General features: G+C 40.7%; 1 protein-coding gene across 1 annotated transcript; it reads right to left on the bottom strand.

Moving 5' to 3' along the window:
- Positions 1 to 5,627: 5,627 nt before the first annotated feature.
- RBP2 (retinol binding protein 2) lies at positions 5,628 to 14,864 on the bottom strand. The gene is made up of 4 exons (XM_077826720.1): positions 14,792 to 14,864; positions 10,361 to 10,539; positions 7,399 to 7,500; positions 5,628 to 5,681 (listed from the first exon to the last, which is right to left on the bottom strand). Exons 1-4 carry the CDS (start codon positions 14,862 to 14,864, stop codon positions 5,628 to 5,630), a joined length of 408 nt encoding a protein of 135 aa, XP_077682846.1.
- Between the last annotated feature and the right edge of the window lie 4,331 nt (positions 14,865 to 19,195).

The raw sequence follows: 19,195 nt of genomic DNA, 5'->3' as shown, positions 1-19,195 counted from the left end.
AGCACAAATCCAGGTTTCCCCCCCTACACACACACCCACTCTCCTGTTGGTAATAGCTTATCTAAAGTGATCATTATCACTTCCTCAGCTCTCGTCCCCTAACACCCCTACTCTACTTGCGCTATATTGATGACATCATCATCTGGACCCATGGAAAAGAAGCCCTTGAGGAATTCCACCATGATTTCAACAATTTCCATCCCACCATCAACCTCAGCCTGGTCCAGTCCACACAAGAGATCCACTTCCTGGGCACTACAGTGCTAATAAACGATGGTCACATAAACACCACCCTATACCGGAAACCTACTGACCGCTATTCCTACCTGCATGCCTCCAGCTTTCACCCTGACCACACCACACAACCCATTGTCTACAACCAAGCTCTGCGATACAACCGCATTTGCTCCAACCCCTCAGACAGAGACAAACACCTACAAGATCTCTATCAAGCATTCTTACAAGTACAATACCCACCTGCGGAAGTGAAGAAACAGATTGATGGAGCCAGAAGAGTTCCCAGAAGTCACCTACTACAGGACAGGCCTAACAAAGAAAATAACAGAACGCCACTAGCCGTCACCTTCAGCCCCCAACTAAAACCCCTCCAACGCATTGTTAAGGATCTACAACCTATCCTGAAGGATGACCCAACACTCTCATAAATCTTGGGAGACAGGCCAGTCCTTGCCTACAGACAGCCCCCAAACCTGAAGCAAATACTCACCAGCAACCACATACCACACAACAGAACCACTAACCCAGGATCCTATCCTTGCAACAAAGCCCGTTGCAACTGTGCCCACATATCTATTCAGGGGACACCATCACAGGGCCTAATAACATCAGCCACACTATCAGAGGCTCGTTCACCTGCACATCCACAAATGTGATATATGCCATCATGTGCCAGCAATGCCCCTCTGCCATGTACATTGGTCAAACTGGACAGTCTCTACGTAAAAGAATAAATGGACGCAAATCAGATGTCAAGAATTATAACATTCATAAACTAGTCGGAGAACACTTCAATCTCTCTGGTCACACGATTACAGACTTGAAAGTTGCGATATTACAACAAAAAAACTTCAAAACCAGACTCAAGCGAGAGACTGTTGAATTGGAATTCATGTGCAAATTGGATACAATTAACTTAGGCTTGAATAGAGACTGGGAGTGGCTAAGTCATTATGCAAGGTAACCTATTTCCCCTTGTTTTTTCCTACCTCCCCCCCCCCCGACGTTCTTGTTTAACCCTGGATTTGTGCTGAAAATGGCCCACCTTGATTATCATACACATTTTAAGGATAGTGATCACTTTAGATAAGCTATTCCCAGCAGGAGAGTGGGGTGGGGGGAGAGAAAACCTTCTGTAGTGGTAAACACCCATTTTTTTCATGTTTTGTGTGTATAAAAAGATCTTCTATACTTTCCACAGTATGCATCCAATGAAGTGAGCTGTAGCTCACGAAAGCTTATGCTCAAATAAATTGGGTAGTCTCTAAGGTGCCACAAATACTCCTTTTCTTTTTGTTAGGGGTATGATTTTTTTAAACCATCCCTAGTGTGGATGCAATTATACTGGTATGAAGGGACTATATGGTAGCATATTCCTCTGTCTGTAGCTATCTTGGTAGAAAGTAAACTGTTATTCCAGTATAACTGTATCCACACTAGGGTATTTGTACAGTATTGTTAAATGGTACATCTTTATAGTGTAGACAAGGCCTTAGCTCCTGACTCAGGCCTCAGGGTCTGATTTGCCTCTGTCTTGCACCTTCTGTGAACACGTACCCCTGTGCAGTGAGTAGTAATAAAGCATGGGCCTGATCCTCCTCTCACTTACACTAGTTTTACACCCATGACATTTCAGTGCAGTTATTGCTGACAGCATAAATTAGAGGAGTATCAAGCCCTACCACTCTGATCTGGTAGAGACTGACACTTACTTTGCACAGGTGTGAATAGCACAAGCATTCAAGGCAGAGGAGTCTCAGGCCCTGGCTCAAAGCCCAGCTCCTTTTCTCCAACTCATTCTGCTGTTTGGGTGTAAGCAGCTGTAGAGTGTAGCAAGGAGTTTACCTCTTGGTGTATGTATGCTGAGGCAGGGCCCTACATCCTGTTGCAGAGGGCTTTCTTGCTAATGAGGCCATAGGTTCATGGTCCGCTAGCTCTGCAATATGCACTCTCATTTGTTGCCCTCTTTCCCTTACTTAGTGATGACTGAATCACTGCAGCACAAGTTATAATTAGCGAAAGTGTGAAACTCAGAAAATAATTGACAAAATCCTTGCGGCTCTCAAAAAGCTTGGCTTGTTATTATTATTTTTAAATCTCATTTTCACAAAATGATTCCAGCTAATCTTCACCATCTGCATAACAAGTGTAATCAGCAAGCCAAAATTAAAACATCTGCAACCCCTGCCCTTGGAATCAATCACAAATTAAAACTGAAAAGAGCCTGTTCTAGTGGGGGAAAAAATCTGCATTAAAAATCTGAAGGCATCTGTTGCTTCTATTAATCTCTCTCCACCAAGGCTAACTATATGCTCAGCAGTTAGAAAGAGCACAGACAAATGCTGTAATTAAATGACTTTGTCATTGCCTCTTTATTTGTCTTCATCAAGCCTTCATCAAGTAAATGCTTGTTTAACAGCCCTAGGGCCCTTTTCCAGTGTGGTGCGAGGGGTTTATGAAATTATGGTGGGGCAGAAATGCTCCACAAGCAGGAAAGTCAGAGATAGTGGTTGCTCTGCAGTATGATCATGGAAGCCTCACTGTGCACATACCGCGTGGCTGGATCACCATGGATCTGGGGGAGGAAGCCTGGGAAGCAGCCATTGTGCATTAAGGGTATGTCTACACTGCAAAAACAAACAAAAAAACCAACAAACAAACTGACCCCAACCAAACCCAAAACTCACAGCCTCAAGTCTCAGAGCCTGGGTCAACTAACTGGGCTCACAGGGCTCATGCTATGGGGCTAAAAATAGCAATACAGATGTTACTGCTTGGGCTGGTGCCCAGGGTCTGAAACCTGGAAAGGGGGGAAAGGTGGCAGAGCCTAGGCTCCAGTCAGAGTAGGAATGTCTACACTGCTATTTTTAGCCCTATAGCCCCATGAGCCTGAGTCAGTTGACCTGGACTTGAGACTTGCTATCCTCATTATTAATAGTATTCTTTTTTGGAGCATAGATGTACCCTAAAGGTGGGATTTTCTATAGCCCTCAGCATTATCTAACGCTGCTCTCATTAAAATCAATAGTAAAATGCCCATTGACTTTAACAGGCTCAAAGCAGGGAGGGATAGCTCAGTGGTTTGAGCATTGGCCTGCTAAACCCACGGTTATGAGTTCAATCGTTGAGGGGGCCATTTAGGGATCTGGGGCAAAAATTGGGGATTGGTCCTGCTTTGAGCAGGGGGTTGGACTAGATGATCTCCTGAGGTCCCTTCCAACCCTGATATTCTATGATTACTATGAAAGTTAGGCAAAGGCTGAGCACTTTTGAAAATCCCACCCTAAACACTTCCCTCACACACGGGTGTTATTTCCAGTGGCAGGTAATGCTGCTGATGCGCAGACCTGTGCTCTAACTCCTAGGCAATGAGTTAACTACAGTGTTTGTAGCCAACCTCATTGGTTTCCTGGGCCAATTGGTGGCTTGTAGCTGGTCCTCCTTCTGAACAATTCTTAAATGACATTCATTCTGTGGGAAGGACAGTTTTTCAAAACAGTTGAGACCGTACCGCATTACCAGGTAGCTGAGAAATTCTGAATGAGTTTTATATTTATATGTGAGGTCCTTTTCTTTAATGCAAATAGTTCACCTGCTGAATGGGAAATGGGGGTTTTACACAGCTTGGAGACCAACCTAACGTGTATTGTATAAATTAGTCTGTATTTCTTCAAATAAGTATATCACAACACAATGGATCACCCCACATCTATCTCCACTGCAGAGCCTACAGTTCTAAAGCTCATGAAAAGTTCTTGCATAGCATAAAGTACATGGGGGGCCCAGAAATAGCAGAAAGAAGGGGATGGTTTTTCAGCATGGATCATCTTGAGGCACATCTTCCTTTCCCATTTGTAAAAGCCTGAAATTATTTACTCCAGAATGTGTGTAGGAAAGTGATATTACCCAAATAGCTGATCCTGTCTTCTTTCTGATCTGTGCTGTCTCAAAAGTTTAAAGTTCCCCATCTATATCAGTGATTTACACGCCACCCACTTCCATCCCATAAACCCACCTAGTACCAAGAGAACTCTGGAATGTAACATAATAAGAATTCAGCTGAACAATGCCCGCCTGTTTCTGGTGGAAGTTCCAGAGGTGGGTTTAACAAGTAGTAAGGAACTGCCTCATCTTTGTGGACAAACGTCGACAAACAGATGCATTACCGCGATGTTAGACCAGAAAACTATCAGTCTTTAATCAGAAATCACACAAAGAATTCCATAACAGTATCAGTTTCAACCACTGGAGGCTCAGATCAGTTAATAATAAAATAAATAATAATAAAAGTTCATGCACATATATTTTCCTAGCACTTATAAGTATCTGGGTGTCCAAATAGGTATCATGTTAATACTGATACATATATGGTGCACATTTGGCACCATGATTTCAGGCTCCATCTACTGAAAATATGGGTCCTTTATCATCCATGGTTGATTTAAACTTGTCCCCAGCAAACAGCACAAAATCCTTTAGAAAACCCTAAACAGTCAGGTAATTAAACTGTAGATACCCAAAGAGAGAGCTGGAAACTACAGACTAACAACAAACCGTAAAAGGTACAAGACTGAGAGCATAGGAGACTGTTTACACACAGAATAGGTGCAGCATACATAACTGTTGTGCAGGCTTCCACATGCAGCCCCTGTCAACGTGCTTCAAGCTTAACTATAGGGACCAGCTCTTGAGTTGAGAGATTAGTTCAGTCTCTGTTCTCTCCACTGAGATTACTAAATAGATAGCCAACTATGATGGTTGGTTTGGGGTTGTGAGCATCTGTCAATTAGGATTGGACTAAGAAAACACCAACACTTTTCACATCAAACAGTTGTCAGCTGGTAAGAATTTTCAGTAGCTATGGACCTGGGCTGAATTCAAATTAGTGACCTAGATGTGAAAGTCTGTGTATCCTATTATAAATCTGTTGAGCCATCCTGTTGCCTGAAACTATGGATTTAGTGACCCAGAACTAAATTAAATAGAAGCAGTACAATGAATGTCAGATTTACACTCACTCATCCAAACATATTATGATATTACAGCACCACAGAGAGATGTTCTATTGTTGAGATAACTGTGACTGTTTAGTTACTGGATTGTTCTTAGAGGACTTACTATCCTACTTCTGGAAAAATTACCAGGATTTTAGAAGTGAAAGAAGTAATTACAAGAATGAGAATTATTTTTATTTAACTCTGGATTGAAAGGCAAGAGACCTTAAAACATGCAGAAGTGTTTCAATGTTAGTGTTAAAGGATATGTTTGCCTTAGTTAACAGTGCACAGAAATGCACTTACATGGCAGTGTCAAGCAGGCATTACATAGCTTTTAAAAAACCCAAATAGCATAATAGCACAGTGTGGAACCGGTTGGACTTTCTGGTTAGCTTACTTTTTCTTCTTAAATACTTGACGGCACACCTGGTCTTCACATGTCAGCTCCTACAGCATTAAAACAATTGGTAAGTATATATTATTCTGAGCTATATTTCCCATCTACAGCACCCCCTTTGAAAAATCACTGTAAGACCAGCTGAACCACAACATCAAGAAGAGTGTTGCTTATTTAAAAAAAGCAGTATGTTCTATGAAGCCCTAATTAGCTGACATGCATTGCAGGTTGTGATAATTAGATTTTGACACTTGAATTGAGTTTTAAAAAGTATAAAAATGAAAAATGCATTGAAATGGCTCTGTAATGGTGTGGCTTTGCATACTCTATTATCAAAACAACATGCTATAATTTATTAGAAGCACTGAAGCAACAAGGGAATTACAAAAAGAGGGTGGAGGGAAGTCTCAGAAAGGATGGGTACAAGGCCAATAGTGTTTCAATAGACTCATGCACCAGCCCACTAGGTCCTCCTGTTTCCAGAGATCTCAGTTTGAATCCTGGTGCCAATAATGAGAACTTTCATTAATGGAATTATTGGCAAATTTTGAATTTATATTGTAATAGGGTAGTAGAAGTCTGTCTGTCAGCTGGGTGACAGTGGTTTCTCCTTAGATTGAAGAAAACAATAGTATTTTTTTATTAATCTGATTGACCTTCCAATGGTAGTTAGATGGCCATCACAACCATCCAGAGTGTAAAATGTGGCTTATATAACTGCACAAAATTAATTCTAACAAGAAAAGACTTCAAGGCAGATCCTCAGCTGGTGCAAGTTTTCATTGATTCACTTCAGTCAATGGAGCGGTGCCAATTTCCACCAGCTGAGGATCTGGCTGTTCATGTGATAAATAGATAAATAGATAAATGCTAAAAAGAAAATATTAATGCATACTGTCCATCAAATAGATAACTTTGAGCTCTGTATTATAGCCAGCAATCCAGTTCTAGGGTGAAGAAATTCATATTCTGATAGGCAAAATAATTCCTAACTATCTATACAGATCCAAATCTGGTGAAGTTAGTATTAAACTACTTACTAAAAGCTGTGTGATTCTGCCTGTTACTGTCTCTTTCTGAGCCCCTAACATCCAGCATTACCATGCACAATTTACCGATTGTTCTTCTTGGGACTCCAGTGTTCCTCCATATGCTCTCATTTCTCTTTCCAGATGTCATTGACTGCTTATTTTCTTTACAGGCCCATATGGCATCTCTACTGCTTGCTGCATTTCTCTTTGCATCCCCGTTTACTAACTCAACTGTTTGACTTTTTTTTCTTTTTTTTTTTTTTTGCGGGGCGGCAGCGGGAGCAGTAGCACAAGACAACTACACTATAGATTGCTCACTAGGTTTCCCTGTGTATTCTGGGAGAGTTTTTTCTCATCTGGATAACTGCATAGTTCTTGCTAGAACTCATTTTTTGGAATGACAAAAAAATATTTTTCTTACAGGTTTTATTCAGCACATAAACACTGTGGTTTATTTTTAGTATTTACTCAAAATGCGGAAGGAATTGGATGTGCTATGTAACTGGAAGGGTTAAGGGCTGCAGTGCAGTGAACTGGACCAAAAGTCACTGTAGGTTTGTGGTTTATGTAGGAAGTAGGTGGAGACAAATTAAACAGCCGCGGTTCTGGTAGAAAGGGGTTTTTAGAGTTCAGGTATCAGAGCTGTGTGAGTAAAATGAAAAAAATCCTTGGAACTATAGTAACTATACTATTCCACAGTCTCTGTTACATTCTATAGTTGAAAGTCAGCTCTTACCAAATGCAGTCTATCTCCTTCAATCCAGTGTGTCCAGCCTCTGTTTTTCTTCTCTCCCTTCTGGACACATACTAATTTATCACCATCCCAAATCACGAGCGTCTGCAGCGATCAAAGGATTAAATCCAGTAAGTTAACTAGGGATTTTGGAAAACATCGAAATACACCAGAACTAACAATGAGGTAGCATAACTGCAGTGTGTGATCAGAAAATCCCACCTGCTTGTCTGAAGACACTAGTGGCCCAAATGCCACTTAGTATAAAGTTCTTTATGTTGTCACCTTGTAATTATTTCTTCAGATACCATGATACAGACCATATGTGTGCAAAGGAAGGGGAATAAGTTAATTGAATTTCTGATGCTGTTTATAATCTTTTTTTATTAATGCTTTCATATAGCGAGAAAAGAAAAATACAGTTTTCATATGCAGTGCTATTCTATAAAGTGCAATAACTGGAATGCTATGGATCATAGTGACTAGTGCAGCATTAACACCGCCTCTGTCTGTACATAAAACAGACAGACAGAGAAAAAGTATGTAAATGACACTTGGTACAACACAGTTATAGTTTATTTTATAGCATCCTTCAGGCGCTGTAACCAAGAGCTTTAAAGCCAGAGCAGTCATATGTTTTCACAATGAAATTTAAACTGAGTATTTCGTTAAAGGGAGAGAATGGAGGCATGGCTTGGCTGCTGGTACCACTCCCTATCATGCTGACAAATATTGTCTCATTGATGGGGGTGTATAAGGAAACAATCTATTGTCTTGTTTTATATTTAGAGCATAGGCTCTTTGGGGCAGGGACAGTCTTGTTGTTCTGTACATCATCTAGCACAATGGGGTCCTGGTCCAGGCCTGGGGCTCCTAGGTACTATGATGATACAAAAAAATAATAAATGAGTTCCAGGTAGAATGCGCACCAGAGGCAGGGGTGAATGAATGACCTAAGCCTCCTCCACCTCCCACAGTGCAGAAGGGATAGAGACAAGCCAAAACTGGAGAAGTGGAAAGTGTTGTGCATGTAGCTGGAGAGAGAAGAGGAAATGAATCCAGAGGCAGAGTTCTGGAAAAATCAAGGGCAATTTTAAATTAGAACTGGAGACTAATAGGAAACCAGTGAACTTGACTCTCCACAATCTCTAGATTTAGGGAAAGAGAGAAAATGGCATATCCACTGCATTCTGGACTCTCTAAAGTTGAGAGAGGGATTTAGGGAGACTGTGAAGATGGAACATCATTCGTCAAAACAGGAAATGATTAAGACATGACTAAAATTACAGCACAGTACAGTCAGAATCAAGATAAGGATAATGTCGCCTAAGACTAGCAATAAAGTTTTCTCCACTACACAACAATTTATACAGGGGAAATGATATCAGGTAGCAATCATTTAGATAAGAGATCAGGTGGAATTATAATGTTGCAACAAGGAAGTCCAACTTGTCCCAAGATAAGAGGAGAAAAATAAGGTTACAGAGAGTTCAGTGAAGACAATTTTGTTCACAGATGAGATTGCTGATGGCTTTGACACAGGGGAAGGAGAGCGGGGAAGGTTATAGATGGACCAGGTTATAGATGGATCAGTGGAGACTTGTGTGCATTGTTTTAAAGCAGTAAAGCTGCTCACCATGCTCACTGTAGAAAGGGCTGGGGAGAAGTGATAAAGGTTAAAGCAGGGGATTTGGAAGCCTAGAAAGGACATTATAAGCCTGATTATTCTCTGACTTACACTGTTGTGAATCAGAAGTAACTCCAGAAGAGCTACCTCACGTGAAACTGGGGCAAGTGAGAACAAAAGCATGCCTATGGGTCAAAAAATGCCTTCAGTTAAACTTGTGCAGCTCCTCTGGGGGATTCCATGAACGCAGATAAGGACAGGATTCATTTCTATATGCTGCCTACTTCCTCTGTGAGGACTAATGAGACAAAGTGGGTCTTGCTGTCAGTAAGCTTTGAGCTGTGCGACCATCTCTCCAGAGGCTGACAGCAGGATCTGAGTTCAGAGATTAAAGCTGTTTACTGGGATAAGTTGATGATGCAGAAGTAGGTGTAAGGTCAGAGAGGAGTAAGTTAGCCAAGAGCTGAGGAAGAGGGTAGAACTGGTTACCAGCTGAAGAGCTGGCATGGATAGGATCAACAAATGATAACAGAAAGAGAGGTGAGTGGTTGGGATAAGTTAATGATGCAGAAGTAGGTGTAAGGTCAGAGAGCAGCAAGTTAGCCAAGAGCTGAGGAAGAGGGTAGAACTGGTTACCAGCTGAAGAGTTGGCATTGATAGGATCAACAAATGATAACAGAAAGAGAGGTGAGTGGCTGTTTGGGGCAGGTTTTCAAAGGTCCTTTGCATTGTTGAAAGTCTCTGTTACATGTTTTCAGGGGATGTTAGGGGAATAAAACTGATGGCAGTATTGGTAGAGGAAAGCAAGGGTGTGTTCAGTAAATGAATACACCAAATTGTTCAGGCCATGATCCCTTAAGAGGTCTTTTCGCGGAACTCCCACTGACTTCCATGGGAATTCCACATGTAGAGGGCTTACAGGAACAGACTCAGATAGAACTGGCAATTTTAAAATAATGTGGAGGGGAAAAAAAGCCTTAGTAGTTTTAAAGTACAACTTCAGCAGCAGCTAAATTATAAGTGACAAAATATACTTCCTCTCTTTACTTTTAAATATAGAACACTACAAAGAGGTTTATCATAGAATGACAGGAAAGATTCCTTGCTAGAAAAAATGTAATTAGTTATTGCCCTCACAAATCTGGGAAACCTTCCTGATTTGCCTATAAAATAAATATTTGCAATGTGAAAGAAAAATGCAAATTACCTGCACTTTAGAGACAAACATTCTCTAATATCTGTAAATTGCTTTCCATTATTTTTAGTCAGGAAATTTACAGAACTGCTTGCCCTGTTTTTAACTGCAGTGTACATGGAAATCAAATACTAAGTGTATACCTGCACAACTCGGTTGTCAAGCCCGTTGGTGTTTTCTTCAAATGCCACTCCCACAGAGTAATTCAGTTCATAGTTTCTGAAAGTGCTCAGTGTTTTTGTCTTAAAATTGACTCCATCTTGAACAATTTCTTTCGTTTGTTTCAAGTGTCCTGCAATCTTACGAGTGGCAAAATCAATGCCTATCAACAAACAAAACAGAAGTGTATGATATACCTAGCCAAATTCCAACTTCTGGTACAAAGATGCAAAAGATACTTTTATATATACTCCAAAACTATGAAAACTACACTATGAAAAGCATTTGCACATATAATCCTCTCAATTACAGGTAAAACAAGGTGGAGTAACTCTCTTCTAGAATTGGCTGACATTTCTCACTTGAAACTTTTTTTTAATGACAAAAAAGGTCTTTTTTTTAAATGAAAAATTGAGGAAAGTTTGTGTTTTTTCAAAAAGTGTTCTAGTTTTTTGATGAAAAGCCCGTTTTTTTTCAGTTTTGGGTATTTTTCCACCTTCATATACCTCTCTTCTTTTTTCAGTGACAAAATGAAGGGCAAAGGGAGGCACGAAGTGGGAGAAAAACTGAAAATCTCCAAGATTTTCCGTATTCATGTTTTTGGAAAAAATAAAATTTCCACTGCTTTCGGTGAAAATTTTCAAGAAAACAGTACCGCTCCAGTACTACTCTTTGACCAGGTCTCCTCACATCTAGAGAAGGATCTCAGAATGGGTGCAGTAGATATGCAGTAGATGTGTCTGATCCAGTGAATTTTGGCATGTATCTTTTATTTCACCATAATCACAGATTATTGTTTGGGACTGTGTGTAATCTGTGGAACTGATTGCATTTATATTGACACTGGGACTATACTGCATGTGATTTAACAGCCATCTGTAAAAGCCATTATCCCCCTTATTGTAAAGTAGTTTGAATCAGAATCATATTAATTAGGAAACCTTTTGCAGAAATGATGCTTGCATGTAAATAAGTAAACAAATAAGAGCTATATTCACTAATTGTCCCTAGGAAAGAATGTTAGAAACAAAAATCAAAGTTGGTCAGACTTTAAAGGACAAAAATGGATAGAAAAAGATTATTTTGCAGCTTCCATATGGGTAAAGGATGGAAAGTTAAAAACAAAAAGGCAAATAGCCAAAGAGTACTGCATTTGACGCCCTCTTTAATATTCAGTCAGCATTTTGTGCCTGATCCCCTTTACCATTCCGTACTCTGTTCATGATGAAAACTAACATAATATAAACAACTACTTGCAACTGAATGCCCTGAAAGATATGTCAAATATATTACCATCATGACACAGTTTACTCTAGACAATACACTTAATGCCAGCTGCATTGCCAGGTACAATAAATATCTGACCATTTGGCAGTGAATCTTGTTATGGTGTTATATGCAAATGAAATAATCTAACATGTTTCTCTCAGAGACTGAAAAATAGTGTGGCTTGTTAACCATCCTTGAGCTTTTTCACATACAAATTAATCATTTTCGTCTCGGCACAACCTTGTACAAATGGAGCCCATTTTCTTTTGGTGGATTCATTATGCTACTGCTAAGGCAGTAATTGAATTGAGTGAAAGGACTGGCTGGAAAACAAAACAAAAAATGTTACTTTAACATAGGAAATAATGTTCATATTCAAGTATTTATACTCAAGGGTTCTCAAGTATATTTTTTCTGTTGCTGTGGTTTAAAGGTATCTCTGGGTCTGATTTATAGCCAGGTAACAAAGTTTAGGTCTCTCGGAGGAAAGAAGTCTAATTTTCCAAAGGAATGCTATTTCTGACTAATCTATTAATCTTGCACTACTGCAGAAAATCAGGGGAGGTTTTATTAAACACATTTTGAACACATAACACATTTTGAACAATACAAGCAATAAAGATGAAATATGGTTCTATTAGATTAGATTGAAATACTTTGTAACATGCTTATGAAAAAGTTAAAGTTTCTGGCTTAAAGGGCAAAATGATTTGTTAATTAAAGTATAGGAATGCATATGTAGCAATTATAAGGATGAATGAACCTCAAAAAGTTCAGCTTCATTGTGCTTTGAACCTGAACTTCTTAATTCTTAGAATACCAACCAAATGTAAAATCGGGAGAAACAGAGCAGAAAAATCTCTTTTCACTATTTCCATATAATTTCTTTTTCATTGATAACACAGTAAGTGAGGGACAAATTCTCAGTACCACACACAGAAATACACATCTAGATACTGCTTTGTGGCAAATTAGGTGAGGCACTTTTCACTAGCACTGAAGTGCAGTGCATAAAACATGGCCAGAAAACCCACAGAACAAAGGGCCTGATCCAAAGCCAATTGGTGTAAACATGGCTCTCACTCTGCAACCTCACACCAAGTTTCTTAGGGGGAGGCTATCTTTAAACTCCATCAGGAGGTTCAGTAGGCACATCTCCAGTGGAGGCAGTACAGGAGATGTAATGAATCAGCCTGTCTCCCAGGCAAAATGTCCCTGTTCCCACCTAGTCTGGGCCTGCCCATTCACTGCACTGCACCAACCGCTTCTGAGCAACCCAGCAGATCAGGAATTGTGGGTGGCTTAAATTTCTGCAAATCCTTCTTCAAGTGGACTTCTCAGTGCTGCGCCAACCGCTTCTGAGCAACCCAGCAGATCAGGAATTGTGGGTGGCTTAAATTTCTGCAAATCCTTCTTCAAGTGGACTTCTCAGTGCTGGGTTCCTGTGGTCCTATTTCCACCTGAGGGGCCCAGGGGCTGAATCAAGCCCTTTATTTTATAGTCTAATGTGTCAAACACCCCAGAGAAATCCAGTAAGATAATTTTAGGATGGTTTCAGTCAGGTATCCTGTTGTCATCACTAACTGAAATAGTCCTGAGGATGGAACAGAGATGTGACAAAAGCACTGCTATTAGTTATGATACAAAAGGAAGCAGAGAATTGGGAAGCCCATTGCTTATTGTAGCAGGATCGGGATTAGAATGTTTAAAGATGAAATAATACACATCCTATGGGAGTGAGGCACCAAGCGCCTATTGAATTTCAATGAATATCTCAGTCTAAATTTTAGAGGGGAAGTACCAATCTAAAGAGAGATATTAATAATATTATTACCAATTACTGGCCTTCTTGGTAAAAGTTTTTAAGAAGAGTAGATATGAGCAGTTATGACCCAACTGACAGAATCAATACAACAATATTAGCAGATGATACCCAAGGGAGAGTTTAGGAGAGGAGAAGGGAACAGAGTGTTGAGTGACATTACAACCAGATTAAAAGACTTAGTAAAACTCTCAGTCCTGTTGGAAGAGAGACTCATACTCTTCAAGTGCATGCCTAGACTAGCCTATAAGGAAGAAGGACATTTAAACAATGAAGAGGATTTGTCAGTCACCAAGAATGACAACAATATTAGAGCTCTTTTAGCTGCTTTTCCCAACAGTACATTTGTTCAGAGATCACTTTTGAGTTGAGTGGAAAGGATTTTCCATCCTTCGTGTAGTCTTGCCAGCATCAAGCACTCAGAAGTCATGAGTCCACCCACTCCAAATAATGAGATTGGCTTATAATCTTGATTTTAAAATAATAATAAATGTTGGGCTCTTTTTATCAGCCTCCTGGTTCTGAGCCTCTGGGGTGCTCTCATTTCACATTTTCAGGCTGTCCTCTGCAAAAATGAGGGCTATTTTTCCCCACCCCCCAAAAATTAAAGCTGAAATTCTCAGATCCAGTAGCTAAGACTTTAAGAAAAATACTAAATATCATGAAACTCGCATGAGTCAGACCCCTTAGGTATCCATAATGTCCTATAGGGTTAAGATAGTTTTATCTGCATGCAAACTAAAACATCTGAAATTACATTTGTATTGAAAAGATCAAATATAAAATAGTCCTCAAATTAACAGAAGACAATTATCCCTTGTAAAACTTTTACACTGTCATTATAATAATTGAAGACACTAATGTGGGGAAAATAGAGTGACATTGGCATTACTAGGAGCTTGGTCTCCATTCACATTTCCAGCTTTCTTAATGTGCTGCTTGCACTAAATTAACTTTCTTTCAGTGTTCTTTTAACATCTAAATAAGGATTCCATTTATTAATAACTTTAATTTTCTTGCTGTGGAAATATGCTCCCATAAAAATTGTTAGAAGGTTCATTACTATGTAAACTTTTTACTATACCTGTTAGTTCAGTTACAGTTTTTGCTCCACTGCTATGGAGTATCCTGTTACTTGCTCGGGAAGTCACTCAATTTTATCTAGACATATTATAGCAAGTGTATGATTTTTTAATATTACTGCCAGAAACTCTTATCCCCAAAACATATCAAAGGAGTAAGACTGCTGTACTATTAATTTTTTTAAATAGGCATGATTGATAAATAAAAGCTCTTGTCCCAATATCGTATTTTTTTCATTTACCTAAGGCAACCATGTAACCGTCGAAGTTTTCATTGGATTCCATTTCCCATGTTCCATTGTAATCGGCAGGCATGCTGGCTAAGAAGGGCAGATCAAATGCTGAGCCTGGAAGCAAGTTCTGCAGAGAGAATGTGTTATAACTGTCCTTTTTATATCTTCCTTGGATAAAGTTTATGATTTTCCATATAATAAAGTCTGAAGATCGGAGATATAACCCGAAAGAACTTTGCTTCATTAACAAAGTTCAGGAGGACAGCAGACAGGCCAGGAATGGGTTTCTGAAGCAAGAACTAATAGAGAAAGGTATTTTACAGTGACCTTTGTAAAGAACAGCAATCTCATATAGACATTCCTTTGAAACGTGCCACAATGTCAAACTGTGCAACCCAATGTAAGTTCTCTTTTTCAATTCACTTCTCCTACATACAATAAGTCCCAATTAAGAGCCTGGCCTTGCATATTTCATGCGCCCTAACTCCCATGTGAAGTTGGTGGAAGTTTTGGATGTATAATGAATGCAAGATTGGGCCATTAAAGAGGAAATCCCTATTTTTAAAAGAGAGAATATTTATGATTTTATTTTATTTTACTTCTCAACTTTATATTCCAATGTATTAAAATAGAGTTCAAAGATATTCCTGTTTTCCCTCCCCAAATGTCCCTTTTTATAGATGTCAAATGTTGGCAAATATGCATCAGGCATAAATTCACTTGAATACATTTCATTTAACTGATTGTACAAGTCACAGGGCGCCCCTCAAGCTACCCTGGGAGCAGCACTGTCTAGCCCATTTTTAAGCCTGTTTCTTTTTCATCAAGTGCATCTTTATTCCTGGATTTCCAACTGGGGCAGGATTACAGCACAGGTGTACAGCAGGAGGGGCTTTTCACAGAATTTTTCTCTCTCCCCCGCATTCTCCCTCTTTGTTTACCTCATCTTCATAGTTATATATCATCCCCATTACTAAGCCAATTACCTCATTAACCCAATGGTTGCTTCCAAGTGTTAGTAATCTCCTCCAGTAACGGTTTGGTTGATTCCAGTTAAGCCTTCAGCCTTCTCTGTGCTGCAGCAACCTCAGTGACCAGGGTACAACAACTCACACTCTGCTACAGTGAAGATATTGAGATAATCTGCAGAAAGTCCCACAAATGCAGGAAAAGGCCAAACTAATGCAGCTAGGGTGCATTTTAGGCAGTCGCTTCAATTAGCCTGACTTTTGGTGCTTTGGGTTAGACTCTTTCAGAGTCAGATCAAAAGTCTGTGTTTCAATTTTGAACCTCACAAGATGCACCTACTTAGAACAGAAGACAGACTGTACAATTTTTACTCCATAGCAGAGGCAGGGAGGATCACAATGAGTCATGGAAGTGTGTAGCTGATGGTACCTCAGCAGACCTCGCAGCTGTACTCTGAAGGCACCTTGTCTTTCCAGTGAGGCCCACTGAAGGGGAGTCGCAGTCTGGTGGACAACAACAGGGCTGTCAAATCAGGACTACTGCACAGGACAGTAAAGACCTCCCTGGAGCCTGGGGAGGATGGACATAAGGAACGTGGTGTCATGCTGTCTGGAATGGCTCATGACCATGAGTGTCTACCTCAAGGCAGACTGTCAAAAGCAAGTCAGACACCCCAGTTAGTATTATTAGATTTCACCAAGCCAGTAACAAATGTGAACTCCTGGATCACTAGAGCAGTCTCACCACGGAAATCACAGACAGTCCCCTTAGATTCTCTAGTCTATCTTGCCACCCAGACAAACTAGACTTAGTGATACGTGGTCACTAACACGAAAAATCCCACAATATTCAGGTTGCTTCCAGTCCCAAGAGACCAGTCACTTACTCCAGATCAGTTGGTGCCCTAGATCTTACACCAAAGACAATGCCTGTAGCCCATCCTGTAATAAGCTATCTACAGATTTATTAACTAGGAAAAAAGAAATAAGAGAGTTATTTACAGGTTAAAGCGAGCAAACATATACACACAAATGAGTTATTATCTAAATCCTACAAGTGACAGAGTTGCAGTGATCTGTCAATTCAAAGTGTCTTTCAGGGTGGACCCAGGAAATAACCCCTGGGGAGCTTTGGCTTCAGTTCGGTGTCTCTAGCCCTGTGAGAATTCAAAGAGTGAAGAGAGATGGAAAATTTTCCTGTGTCTTTATTTCCTTCATTCAGCTTCCAAGTCTGCAGAACAAGATTCCTTGGATCTAGTATTGCACCGCTACAGACTAGGGACCGAATGGCTAGGCAGCAGTTCTGCGGAAAAGGACCTAGGGGTGACAGTGGACGAGAAGCTGGATATGAGTCAGCAGTGTGCCCTTGTTACCAAGAAGGCCAATGGCATTTTGGGATGTATAAGTAGGGGCATAGCGAGCAGATCGAGGGACGTGATCGTCCCCCTCTATTCGGCATTGGTGAGGCCTCATCTGGAGTACTGTGTCCAGTTTTGGGCCCCACACTACAAGAAGGATGTGGATAAATTGGAGAAAGTCCAGCAAAGGGCAACAAAAATGATTAGGGGTCTGGAACACATGACTTATGAGGAGAGGCTGAGGGAACTGGGATTGTTTAGTCTGCAAAGGAGAAGAATGAGGGGGGATTTGATAGCTGCTTTCAACTACCTGAGAGGTGGTTCCAGAGAGGATGGTTCTAGACTATTCTCAGTGGTGGAAGAGGACAGGACAAGGAGTAATGGTCTCAAGTTGCAGTGGGGGTGGTTTAGGTTGGATATTAGGAAAAACTTTTTCACTAGGTGGGTGGTGAAACACTGGAATGCGTTACCTAAGGAGGTGGTAGAATCTCCTTCCTTAGAAGTTTTTACGGTCAGGCTTGACAAAGCCCTGTCTGGGATGATTTAATTGGGGACTGGTCCTGCTTTGAGCAGGGGGTTGGACTAGATGACCTCCTGAGGTCCCTTCCAACCCTGATATTCTATGATTCTATGATGATTCCCAAGTGTGATACAGCCATTAATCAATCCTCTGTATAGCAATGTTCCTTGATGGCCCATCTGACTTTGATAGTCCTTCTGGACAGGCAGGGGGATGATTCCTGTGCCTGGGTTCACAAGTTCAGACCAAACATTTTCAAAGTTATAAAGCGAAATTTACATATTTTCTTATAGCCTGAAATACTGACATGACAAGTGAGATTAATGCCTGCAGCAACTTACAAACATTCCATAGCATCTACACACTAAATACAGGCATGACTAAAACCTATTTTGAGCAAAACTAATATACAAGTCAACTGGTCTGGTTTCCAGCTACGAGTTGTCAGTTTCTAGTTAATGCCTGCAGCCTGGGCAAGAGCTGGCATCTGGCCTGATGTTGTCACATATGGATTCTTCCGCCCTCCACATCCCTGATAGTTTGTGGCCTGCCAGATCTCTGTTCACTCCTAGCATCTCCCATGGGCCATCTCACTTCCATGTCTCTCCACCAATCTGTTCGTTCTCCATATCTCCTACTCCATGGCAGCCCGCTCCCTTAGTGGATGGGTGACATGAGGTTGCGAGGGGAATCACAGATATGCCGATGGCCTGGGGCAGAGGGAGTTCAATGCTTCCGTGCTGAGGCATCACTGATGGAAGGACTGTCCTAGTGCTGGTGTCTTCTGTCTATTAAGCTGCAGAGCTGTGGGGAGCCGTTGGTATACAAAGCCTCAGTGCAGAGACAGTTGTTCCCATAGCAGTGCTACCCCAGTATGGCAGGGAGCCTAGGCAGCAGTTGTTGGAGCTGAGTGTCTCCACATAAAGACAGGGCCTCACCAAGGGCTCTACATGGTGTTGCTGCCTCCAGGAGCCAAGGTAGCAGCAATGACGGAGCCCTTCAAGAGCTAATGCCTCAGTGCAGATTGGTGTCCCCTCAATAGGCCTTTTGTACAATTCACTTCTTTCCAACCTGGCTTCCCATCCACACAACTTTACACTGGGCTCACTATATCTCCCCTATTCAGCTCTCCTCACTGCATCACTCAGTTGCTGAGTTTTTAGTTAACCATTAGATTTACAAACATCAATTTTCCTTTAACAAATCTCTTTGTATATAATTTCAAAACATTTCTCTGGGTTTTTTTTAGTTTTATTCCTTAGTTTTCATTGTGTTTATCATTTCCAGAGATGAAGCTAGTTATCAGGCAGTGGTTTAAAGGGTTTGGGCTAAACATCAAATCCTATTGGTTTTCCTCCTTCAGTAAGGGAGGACTTCCTGTTAGGGGTCAGGGGCTGGAAGGGTTAGTCCACAAGCCTGAAGGGCAAGGGTTTAGATCATAACAATTTCTGTTATACTGTCATTTCCTGTGACATCATAGCTAGCATTGCCACTTCCTGTGATATCACAATCCCATATTTTATGACTCTATGATTCTCTTATCTCCATCCATCAATCTCCCTGACAT

The sequence above is a fragment of the Eretmochelys imbricata genome, chromosome 9 (genome assembly GCF_965152235.1).
Source record: "Eretmochelys imbricata isolate rEreImb1 chromosome 9, rEreImb1.hap1, whole genome shotgun sequence".
NCBI classification, from domain to species: Eukaryota; Metazoa; Chordata; order Testudines; family Cheloniidae; genus Eretmochelys; species Eretmochelys imbricata.
Note: the sequence above shows the minus strand (reverse complement) of the source record. Positions and strands in the feature narration are given on the sequence as shown.

Coding starts and splice junctions, on each gene's coding strand:
- RBP2 (XM_077826720.1), bottom strand. CDS start 14,864: ATGCCTGCCGATTACAATGGAACATGGGAAATGGAATCCAATGAAAAC. Junction 7,501..10,360: donor TTGACAACCGAGTTGTGCAG/GTATACACTTAG, acceptor TGATCGCTGCAG/ACGCTCGTGATTTGGGATGG. Junction 5,682..7,398: donor AAGGAGATAGACTGCATTTG/GTAAGAGCTGAC, acceptor TTAATGCTGTAG/GAGCTGACATGTGAAGACCA.